We start from the raw sequence: 12,326 nt of genomic DNA, 5'->3' as shown, positions 1-12,326 counted from the left end.
GGTGTCCAAACAGCTCTCTATCAGCACCAACTGTAACCAGCTTATCATTGACTACCTTTACCTGGATTTTCCTTGTTGTGCTTTCGAAAGTTTTCACCTTGAGCTTTGGAATTGGATCCCAAAAGCTTACTTGGTAAGTGTTCAACTGTTTCTCTATGAAGGTGTTCATCTGCTTGCTTCCTTTTTCAGTGCTTCTTATCAAACCATCAGTGCTGTCATTGAGTAAGACGACGCCCAGAGCGAAGTTGGCTAATGACTCAGATTCTTGCGTGAAAGGATTAGCCATCAGTTCAGTTGTAAAGCATGAAACAAGCTTCTGAACATCAGCCTCATCGTGCGCTACCCGTCTTGTGCCAGCCTCTGTGTATGTCTTTGTGGTCATGCTCTTGCATAAACATATTTTTAAGGGCTGTAGTAACTGACACACGCTCGTGACTGGCGAGGAACCAACGATCCAGTGCACCAAGATTCTGGGAAATACTAATTATCCCCGTGTTTTGACTTGGAGTCTGCATTTATGGTCTGTTCCAGTGCCATGTCTGTCCACACCTGGGCAAAGGGCTTACCAGAGCGACTAACTGCATGATACCCATTCACAAATTCTTGATAAACTTGAGGATGCTTGGTGGCCAACTGCCTCATATCCATTATGTATACAGGGAGCCAGCTTGCATAGTTTGGCCTATCCATTGCGAAGAAATGTGGGACCATAGCTGGTACACTCGACAGATGTAGTTCCCAATTTCTGGTTCTTTCAGCTTTGACAAATTGAAGAAGCAGCTTAACCATTTCCCCATACTCTGCCCAGAAAGCAAACATCTTTGACTTAGTTCTGGACTGGGCTGTAAAATCTTGAAAAAGCGATTGTAGCTCTGTAACTCTGTAGCTCTTCATTGTTGTTGCGCGTCTGCATTCTTCTGCTTTTCTTATCACGGCATCTTCATCAACGAGATGCTCTTCCCCATCTCCAGCGTGGCTTGCGTACCATCTAATGAAAGCGTCCCACATCAAACGAAAAAGAGCCTCCATTGCTAGCTTGTGAGCTCGAATTCCTCTGTTGTAAGACTTCCCCTTCATTATCGCTGAGGCCGTCCCCGTTGCATATACACCAGACTCAATAAGGAAGTCTTCCAATCCAGAACTGCAAAACTTCTTTCCAAGCAGTGAGAGGAAATTGAGAGCTATGTGGAATCCCCCAAGCCGAAGGACAGTGCCTGAAAACTCCTCCGGAAACTTCATCTGAATTTGCTTTGCCTTTGTGTAGATAGCAAGGTCAAAGGTGATGACGGTGTCGACCTGTCCCAGGTTAGTACACATCTTCTGGGCGTGTTTCATAACTGTGTAAACTGTGCTGAATTCGGTGAATGAGCCTTTGATCATAGGACAGTATACAATTTTGCTCGCCGAAGGAAGTTCAGGGTAGAAGATCGAGTTGAATCCACCCCAGCTCGGAACTGGTTGCTCTTCCTGCGCTTCAATGCCCGTCTTCAATAAACTTGCTGGCTTCATGCAAAGGAGAGTCCAAGTGTCGTCTGTGTTAGTTGCTTCAGAGAGAATGCCACCCTCACCCTTGAGCCATTCTTTGACAACGGCACCAGTATATTGAGTAACTAGGTCTTCCTCCATATGCTGAACATTCTTGCAACTCATAGACACTTCTACCTCTCTTCAGGCTCCAACGTCTCTCCAAATGATTTCCAGCTATGGTAAGTGGTGGTTCTGGACCAAAACTCTTTCTCCGGTAGACAACCATGGTTGTGGCATGGGTGGTATTTTTGCCATCCTCCTTTAACCCTTTGCGACCCAATGGCCGATATATCGGCCATAACAAGAAACAGCAAATTTAGGCTCAGCGGATTCTCCATTTTTAGTTCCCAGACCTCCCCAGGCTAGAAATATCATTCGCCATTTTGAATTTTCTGCTTTTCGTAGTTTCTGACGAATTTGGGTTGCTTTATTGGAATTTTTCGACTTTCTTTGACTGCCAATTTTCCCGGGAAACTTTAAAGGTGTCATAATCATGGCAAGGCCAACAGGCGCTTTACCGTGGCAGAAATACTGGAGTATTTAGATGATAACTTCGATATTCCTGACGATGGAGTAAATTCTGACATCGAAGGACTCGATGAAGATGATTTTGACAAAGAAAATGATATGCTTCCTGAAGTCGCCGCCTCTGATGACGAGGATGATGAAGATGTAAACCTCACTGCTCTTGATATTGAGGAAAATGACGACAGAGGAAGAGGAAGACCAAGCAATGTAAGTCTACATGACTTTGAATGGAGTAGTGAGCGAAGTGAAGTTGAAATTCCTAGCTTTTCACAAGCTGTAGGGCCAACAAATGTTATGCCCAGAGAGTCCTCGGCAGTAGACTTTTTCCAACTCTTTGTAGACAATCGCATATTGGGAAAGATCATTGCAGAAACAAATCGCTATGCCTACCAGTCCTTGCAAGCAAGAAATAAAGATATTGGTAGTTGGAAGGACATTTCTTAAGAAGAACTGAAGGCCTTTTTAGGCCTTCTTATTTGCATGAGCATTCACAGGCTCCCAAGTTTGCGAGATTACTGGTCATCTGACTGGGTCTTGGGGGTCCCAGCATTTGCAAAGGTTATGCCTCGAAACAGGTTTCTAGACATCTGGAACAACCTCCATCTTTGTGATAACACCAAAATGCCACAGCCTAGGGACCCAAACTTTGACAAGCTTTTCAAAGTGAGAGAATTTCTCAATGACTTGAACACAAACTTTCGCATAAACTACAATCCCTATCGTGAGCAAGCTGTTGATGAAGTATAAGGGAAGGACTTCATTGAAGCAGTACGTGCCGTTGAAGCCCATAAAAAGGGGAATCAAGATGTGGTGCAGGGCTGACAGCACAAATGGTTACTTGTGTGAATTTGACATTTATACAGGTAAATCCCCACAAGGAGTCCAACATGGTCTTGGATACTCAGTGGTCACCAAGTTATGCCAACATATACAGGGTCACTGATATGCAATTTTTTGTGATGATTTTTTCACATCATACAAGCTTCTTGAGGACATGTATCACAACAAAATACTCTGTTGTGGGACTCTGAGATCAGGTCGGAAAGAGTTTCCTGCGTGCCTCTATGAGAAAGAAGCAATCAAACGAATGAAGAGGGGTGATGTCCTGTGGAGAATGAAAGGTCCTGTTGTAGCACTAACCTGGATGGACAAGAAAGCAGTCCATGCAGCTGGTACATACACCCAAGCCCCTGCACAGCAACCTCCTGAGGTGAACCGCAAACAGCGAGATGGTACCATACAGAAAGTAGCCTGTCCAGAATTGGTGTCATCTTACAATAAGTCCATGGGTGGAGTGGACAAAAATGATCAGATGAAATCCTACTACCCCATCCCAGTGGCTGGAAAGAAATGGTGGAGCAGGGTTTTCTTTGATCTCATTGATAGATCAATCTACAACAGCTTTGTGCTTGAGCAAGAATCACCACACCATGGGAAAAGGAGTCAGAAGCTGTTCTGAATTGACCTTGCCAAACAGCTGATTGACAATTTTTGTTCACGAAGGAAGCGTGGGAGGCCCTCTGATGAGCACTTACTTGCTAGACATGTTGAAAGACATTTCCCCGACTTTCTCCCAGCTAATGAGAAGGGGAAAAGGAAAGAAAGGAGGTGTAAAGTTTGTTATGATGCAGGCAAAATCAAGAAGACAAGTTACTTTTGTCTTGATTGTGACGTTGGCCGTTGTGCTGCTCCTTGTTTCAGGCTGTACCATCAGCCATAGACTAGAAAATGTTGAGAGAACACTATAAAGTGTTTCTGCTGTGTATTTAATAGTGTTTTACGTTTAAAATTGATCATTTTTATGTCATTTAACTTTCTGGTTTTTTTTGGATTGTGTGACATATCACCTCGCGTGACAAAATGCTAATTTCCAAAGATTTAAAATTTTAAAATTTACCTAGTTTAGTATTAAATTGTTCAGTAGACACTTTGTGAAGTTTTAAGCCACAATTCATAATTTTCCTAAAAAAGTAGAGGGTTGTACAGCCACATAAGATGCATTGTGTAACATTTGTGTGACACTGTTTATTAACTTTGACACATGATGACAGGTGTCAGTCAACATCAGACATTTTTCTGAACACTGCATCATAAATTAAAGTTATTAATGAAGCTTTTGTAAAAGTTTGGTAATCATATCTTTTAATCTGAATATTCTACAGATTTTTAGTATTTTAGCACTAGAGAATTTAATTAAATTCCAAAATAAATTTGGGCTGTGAAGGGTTAAATAGTTGTTATCGGTAACAAATTGCACAAAAGACCCCGGAGAGATGTTTGATGGGATGACTGTTCCATAGGTTTCTACTTTGGCCAATACTTCCGTTGCTAGACTTGTATCAACTGCTTGTAACTCATCATATGATGAACTGTGCCCTATTTGATTCAAAAGGCCAACTAACTGCTTGGATCCAGTCAGGTGACAAGCCGCCATTGCATGTCCTATTTACTTCAGGAGCTTTACGCGGGCTTTTGATGTGCAGTGAATGATATCTTGGGAAATACTAATAATGCGCCTCTCGTCCTCTATTTTGACACAGGGACATGGTTGGTCAAAGTCATCAACTCCAGACTCATTGGATGTAATCATCAAATGAACTAGCCAGTACAGACTGGGAGGAATTATCCTTCTCAATGACTCGAGAGACATATCGTCTGGGTTAAGGGGTCTTAATGTGACACCACTGCACTTACATATTTCCTCCTTTACCCACCAAGCTGTGTTTACAATCTGCTGAGTGGCATGAAATGAAACATTGCTTACGGATCTGGCATTCTGTGCAGCTGAAGCATTTAGCACGTCTTGCTGTGATAATGTTCCTTGAATAAATAACCTCAGGCTTACTCCTGTCAGGATGCTGGTGGAACACGATCTCTTTTCCAAAGTGCTTTTGAAGTCAAAGTTTCAGGTGCTGTTTGCTATAACTTCCGCCTTGATTCCCTTGTCCTCCAGGAGTTTGCAATATTTTGACAAAAGTGATGACGTATCATATGCCTTTCCTTGGTAAATACCCTCACTAATTTTGGCTGCCATCTCTTTGAATGCTGTACCATAAGATGCTTCTCCTTCTATTTCTTTAAAGCCCTTGTGCGTTAGATTGGATTTGCTAATATAGGAAGCGAAACACGTCTTATGATGCTTTGCTTCAGCAGCTATTAGGTCGTTGTTGACTGAAATGAGAACATGCAGCATTCCTTCATCACCTTTGCTTTCTGGTGCCTTTCGAACTGACTCACATGCTTCAAATGTACAAACATTATGCATCTTGGCATTTTTTATATGTCTTATTTTGACAAATGAAACACTTGGACCAATCTATATAGACACCAGCTGACGACCTTGAAACTCTGCATGTTTCCTCATTACCAGCTCCACTGTCCACTTTGCTTTCATCAATGCCAGTAGCATGCCGTATGTTGTGTTCACTGGTGTAGGACGAATAGCATGTGGAATGCCAAAACACATTTTGGTTTAGAAAATTGTGTAAGTCCTTGTGTTATCTATCATACACTTCGTCTTTACAGAGGTTGAGTGTTCTATTCAAATTTTCAATAGAAGACCCTCTCCCTTTTCTTAAAATTCCCTCTTTATTGACCTGGCAAATGATGCATTTGTCGCTTTGGAGGAGAAGTTATACTTAAACCAGAAGGGTTATCTTGTTCCTTACTAGCCATGGAAATCAATCTGAATAATGCAGCAATTCAGAAACTTGACACACCTATCACAGTTGTCTTTCACAAAAAAAATGAAAAAGCGTTCTAAATTCGTCAACGTATACATTTATACTTAATCAAAACAGTAATATTTTATTTATTTATTTATTTATTTTGCCACTTCAAAATTACAAAGTAATACAAATCAAAAACTAGTTATAAAACTAATTATCATTACTGTGTAAAGAAAAGATACTTTAAAAGACCGGAAATTATACAATAACGGCTAGTAGGATTTTTTAATGGTTGAATGAAATCATGAATTAGAAAATGATTTTTCTTCATTTTATATTTTTTCATGATACACTGTATAATATCATATGATAGGCAAGAAATTATTATTTTGGAATCGTTACTCCCAGTGAACTCAAATATACGAATCTGACTAGAAACGTATAACGAGGCTAAGTCTTTGTTTGCAAGACAGTTTTCTCCGCAAAAAATTATTTTAATATCACTGGCAGTCTAACAGAACGAAACCATTGTGCTTCTTATTAATTATAAGTCTTTAACCTATATTCCCTATCAATAACTGATTAAAAGTACACCACTGTTTATTTTAGCGTCTTCTTCAAAACTGAAAAATATCTGAATGGAATAAAAAATATATACATAAAACTCATTGTGATTATTGTTATTCCTGTAACCTAAATTGTGGCGAATAGATAGACTAGAACAGAAATGAGCAATGGCTTCATTTTTAGTGCAGAGTGCACTATTGGGATGTTTATGGGGGTTGCCTGCCGCTAAGGAACTAAGGTGCTATGGCGCTATGGCGCTATGGCGCTATGGCGCTATGGCGCTATGGCCCTATGGCCCTATGGCGCTATGGCACTATGGCCCTATGGCGCTAAGGTGTAAACTTTAATGTTTGTTTAATTAATTAATTTCAATTAATTAATTAGTCTAGAGGTAAGGAAGTAGTGGGAGTAGGGTGGGAAAGGTACATGTGTACTCTACGTAAAACACATTCCATCGCTGTCGCTTAACTTTGAACATCGCAAAGCTATATATTTCTTTCAGGTAACCCCTTGCTCTCCTTGTGGTACCATTCTCCTTAGAACAAAACTAATTTGCCCTTAAACGCATGGGTAGATTAGTTAGGGTTCGTGGCTTCTATATTAGGTGAAGGATACATTGCATACGGAATCACGCACAAATGTTGAGTGGTTTTCCTTATGGTAGAGCTCAACATGTAAGATGCATGCGTTCTAGCATTGTTAGTGTTATACACTATCTTTACACGCAGTATTTTATATATCGTGTCATGTGACCAAGGACGGCAGTTATTTTTCAGGTAGCGCCAATTGTCCCTTTTTATTGCAAAAGTGAAACGTTACTGTGGCTGCATAGCTTTTAGAATTACAAACAGGTCGGTTCAACAAATATCATCTGCTGTTTTCAATCTACAATAGTGTGCTTGTCAGGGTTCAAATATATTGCTTCTCCTTAGCGACTTGTTTATTTCTTGCCTCAATTGTGTCTGTAAGAGAGACCAAAAAGTTCCCAAGTTAGTGGCTTTAATACTCCGCAAATTGTAAATTTGTAACAAAAGAAACCAGGAAAATGCTCAAATATTGCTGCAGAGGCCGTGGCACCTAATGAAAGTTCAAATTAATTTAATCAGTCTTTGAGGAGACTCATTCATATCGGCCAAGTAGCGCTGTTTATCTTCAATACTTTTCGTTGAAAAGCTCAGCCATCAATATCGTTGTGTGTTAATTTTGAATTGTTTTATTGTTAACAACAAAGGTGGCAACAGAAAAAGAAAGTGGTATTTCGTGACTATCTGATAATTAAATTAGTTCTTGTTCATCGGTAAAAATTTGCATTTTTAGTAAAACATCGTCTCTGTTCCGTTTCTTCATCACGAGATCAGATATTTAACTTTCTTTCATTTATCCAAAAAACAAGGACATCTTCCGTATGTTTTGGAGAAAACAGGGGTTTCATATTACATGGCTTTGCGAGGAAAACAAAAGTATCAAGTTACAAAGTTGGCGTGAAGAGCTAAATTGTCACGTTTGCTGCTTCAGCGTATTGTTGAATTTAAAATGAACGAAAATCAACTTAAAGCACCAGTAGTAATTAATTTGTGCGTAATGTTTGGACCTTGAATGAAACTACAACCTTGAAACATACACACTGCAAAGGGGAAAAGCCGTAGCAGACTACCAAGGTAGACACAAACCGGAAGTGAACCGAGCAGGGGTGAGTACTTATGGGACTACTGTATCAGAGCTATCAATTGCACTCTGCACTATCTGAGATTGTCTCACTAGTTTATTCATAAATTATGTTTGTTGCCTCCAAGGGACTAGCCTCGTTTGCGTGCTAGATCTAAACTGATAAAAAGTGATATACAGTAAACAGTTTTTATTCCCAAAGGCTTTGCTAAGACGATAGCAAGAGCAAAAGAAAGTTAATTTAATAAAGAAGGGATACATATTTCATTTTTGCGAGGTTGTTCTTCAAACCAATGGCCAACACGCATTTGTTAATAGTCACACATTTGTTACTGATCACGTGAGATACTTAACCACTTAGAAATGAAGCAGATGTATATTTAGTGAATTTAGCTTAAGTGGCTGATTTCGTTGATTTTCACCAAGAAATAGCGATGTAAACTGCGTTCAAGTGTGTAACCTCGTTTCCATGCTGAGCCGTGGGCTGGGCAAGAAAACATCCCCTTAACTGGAAACCTATACCACAATTCAACTTTACGAACTACCTGGCTTTGATCAGGAGGTCTTTCTCTACAAGAATCAGGTGTCAAACATTTTCTGTGGTGATGGTTGAACGAAACTCCCATTTTTCAGTTCCTGCTCCCTGACTATGACTGTCACAGCTCTTTTAGCTGGAGGAGCTGTTTCGTGCACTTTTCTTGCAGGATACGGGAAAAATCTAATTTATCAAATGTTTGTTCTTGCTAAGAACTGAACAGGAAAGTGTCAAACCTTGTTATTGCACCTTTGAAAAGTCTCTTTGAAAGACCAGCTGTGGGAGATGGAATCACTGGGCTTTCCTACTGCCAATTGCTCCAATTTTCCGGTGTTATTTCCTGATGCAAATTTAAAATACTGGCTATCTTCCACTGCCTCACAGTTCATAGCCAAAGCAGTTACGGCCTTGCTTGAAGTTACAACAGCACAATTCTGCAGCATTTCTAATTTTGTAGCCACGACCTCCACAAATACGTTTAGACAACTTTTCAATTGAATTGAAGCAAACCCAATGGAAGAACAACAGTCAGCCAACACAGTTCCTGAACTACATAGATGAAATTTGGAAAGACATTCTCTGCTATTGCACCAGACTTGATACTACCGAGCCTGTATAAATTGTTGCAACTGTATTCCTTCTTTTTCCTCCCTGTTTTCGAACTCTTCATGGGAGTAGGGGACATTACCATGCTAAAATAACTCCATCCATGGTTGTTATGTTGTTATGCTGAGATGTTCTCATTTTTCACACTTCAATAATTAATCGCTCAAGGAAAAAAGTTTAGTTTAATAAATTCGTGCGGGAAGTCAGTTATGCCAACAAGCGTGCACTAGTTTTTGATTGCTGAACCTGTTGACATTAAATAAATATTTGTTGACACTTAATGTCAGGAACTGGATGACATCAAAATAGTTTGGCCTAATGCAAAAAGCCTGGTTCTTATAGCAGGCCTTTCTTTCACTTCTTCCTTGCATTTTTGCCTCCCTACCCCTTCCCTGTTTACACCTGCAACGCAGGCTAATTTGCTGCAGCAATGATATGTTTCTCTGAGACTCTGGGAGTTAGGTTTTTTTGAAACTTAAGAGCAGCTTCGCCTAAATATCAACTAGACTTGGAAATAGCGAAAAAATCAAATTTCTTCAAACTTGCCCAGAATGAAGCCCTACGGGCACTAGTTACAAAAATATTGTTTTAAGTTCAATAAATCAAAAATTATTTTTTTACGCAATTTCTTCGTTTCGATGCCCCAAATTGGCCAAAATCGATCGAAAATGAGCGGCATATTCAGAGGCTCGTAAACTCAAAAGTAAAAGTCTTCATTACAAACTGATTGCAGGTCGTGTTTGTACTTCCTTTCCTGTCTATTTAGAGCTAAATAGATTGCGATTTGATTAGAACTAAAATATTTGATGAATTTTCTAAATCAACTACCGAAGACAGCTTTACAAGAGGTCTACATTTAGCCTATTTTCAAATGCTAAAAAGGCGTTCTGGTACACGGCTTTACCCAAAATGACTAGTTTGGTCTGAAAGAGCATTGTTTCTTCTTCAAATTAGTGAAATAAAATTTTTGGGTAAATAAAATCGCAAGCGCTGAGACAGCGAACTAAATGCAGCACTTCTTCCTGAAAACGTGACCTTTGACCCAAGCGTAATGAAACCGATTACTGCAAGAAAACCCGGAAGAAAAGCAAACGCTTCGTTATTTTGAAACAATTTCTAGTGATATCTCTCCGAAACCATAATTGCAAGAAACTCTTTCCAGATATGAAATCTTACAGGGTCAAAGAAGGAGCTAAAGGGCGCATTTTGACACAATATTTTTGTTTGCTGAGAATTGACTTGAAGTCAATTCCAGTGAAATTTGCAAACTTGAAGTATGTTAGCAGATACTTGCCTGAATATTTATATTTATAGAAGAGTCGTCTTCTTGGATTAACCATCAAAAGAAGCTGGACCCAGATTTGGAAACCTCTAAACGAAGAAATGGTTAATGTTCCGTGACCTGTGCGCGGCTATAAATTCCATGCACGTGCCGACCGCATGTTTGTCGTAAAACTAACTGAACTCCACTGATAGTTTCCATGGGCAACCCCAAAATAAACAATCCCCAAAAATGTAAAGTGAAATTGGCTGTCTTCATGAACAGTTAGAAGCTAGAGTCAAGTTCCATTACCTTTTAAAAGTGCTTGATTTTATTCGTTTGCGTCAACTTTGTTCACTCAGTACTTCTTACCGTCATGTTCAAATACCGCGAATCGGTCACGCCAAAACAGTGCAGACTGTGCAGACTGCAGACACTTGTTTGGGCCTTTCATTTTGACTCATTTTTTTTGGCTCTAGTTACAAAATAGTGTTCAATATATCTGAAAGTCTGTCATTTATCCACAGGCTGCACAAGCGCAGTATTTGACTTTAGATTCAATAGACAAACGCATACAAGACTTTGTATGGGAAACTTACTCAGTCTGCACGGTCTACAGTGTTTTGGCGTGACCGATACGCAGTATTCGAACGTGACAGTAATTACTGAGTGAACAAAGTAAAATCAAGCACTTTTAAAAGGTAATGGAACTTGACTCTAGCTTCTAACTGTTCATGAAGACAGCCAATTTCACTTTACATTTTTGGGGATTGTTTATTTTGGGGTTGCCCATGGAAACTGTCAGTGGAGTTCAGTTAGTTTTACGACAAACATGCGGTCGGCACGTGCATGGAATTTATAGCCGCGCACAGGTCACGGAACATTAACCATTTCTTCGTTTAGAGGTTTCCAAATCTGGGTCCAGCTTCTTTTGATGGTTAATCCAAGAAGATGACTCTTCTATAAATATAAATATTCAGGCAAGTATCGGCTAACATACTTCAAGTTTGCAAATTTCACTGGAATTGACTTCAAGTCAATTCTCAGCAAACAAAAATATTGTGTCAAAATGCACCGTTAAGCTCCTTCTTTGACCCTGTAAGATTTCATATCTGGAAAGAGTTTTTTGCAATCATGGTTTCGGAGAGATATCACTAGAAATTGTTTCAAAATAACAAAGCATTTGGTTTTCTTCCGGGTTTTCTTGCAGTAATTGGTTTCATTACGCTTGGGTCAAAGGTCATGTTTTCAGGAAGAAGTGCTGCATTTAGTTTGCTGTCTCAGCGCTTGCAATTTAATTTACCCAAAAATTTTACTTCACTAATTTGAAGAAGAAACAATGCTCTTTCAGACCAAACTAGTCATTTTGGGAAAAGCCGTGTACCAGAACGCCTTTTTAGCATTTGAAAATAGGCTAAATGTAGACCTCTTGTAAAGCTGTCTTGGGTCGTTAATTTAGAAAATTCATCAAATATTTTAGTTGTAATCAAATTGCAATCTATTTAGCTCTAAATAGACAGGAAAGGAAGTACAAACACGACCTGCAATCAGTTTGTAATGAAGACTTTTACTTTTGAGTTTACGAGCCTCTGAATATGCCGCTCATTTTCAATCGATTTTGGCTGATTTGGGGCATCAAAATGAAAAAATTGCGTAAAAAAATAATTTTTGATTTATCGAACTTAAAACAATATTTTTGTAACTAGTGCCCGTAGGGCTTCATTCTGGGCGAGTTTGAAGAAATTTGATTTTTTCGCTATTTCCAAGTCTAGTTGATATTTAGGTGAAGCTGCTCTTAAGAGTAAATGTCACTAAAAATCAAAGAAATTGTGGCCATGGTCAAAAAATACATTTTGCTTGTACTTCGCCAGTTTTGAAGGCCTAGGTAAGTAACTGAAGGAAAGTCAAGTTAGTTTATTGAAATACCCAACATGATGGCAGAAACCCACAAAAAATGAACCTCATACTG

At 39.3% G+C, this 12,326-nt stretch overlaps 2 protein-coding genes across 6 annotated transcripts in view; one reads left to right on the top strand and one right to left on the bottom strand.

The window, feature by feature from the left end:
* The window catches only part of LOC145489620 (DNA-dependent protein kinase catalytic subunit-like), a 294,091-nt gene that overhangs the window by 55,302 nt on the left and 226,463 nt on the right, over positions 1 to 12,326 (top strand). The window lies entirely within an intron of this gene.
* Positions 469 to 2,504, bottom strand: LOC145489660 (uncharacterized). Its single transcript, XM_081468690.1, has one exon. It carries the CDS (start codon positions 1,648 to 1,650, stop codon positions 481 to 483), a length of 1,170 nt encoding a protein of 389 aa, XP_081324816.1. The 5' UTR covers positions 1,651 to 2,504; the 3' UTR covers positions 469 to 480.

Source organism: Orbicella franksi, chromosome 6 (assembly GCF_964199315.1).
Source record: "Orbicella franksi chromosome 6, jaOrbFran1.1, whole genome shotgun sequence".
In the NCBI taxonomy this organism is placed as follows: domain Eukaryota; kingdom Metazoa; phylum Cnidaria; class Anthozoa; order Scleractinia; family Merulinidae; genus Orbicella; species Orbicella franksi.
This window is presented reverse-complemented; position numbering and strand designations above follow the sequence as displayed.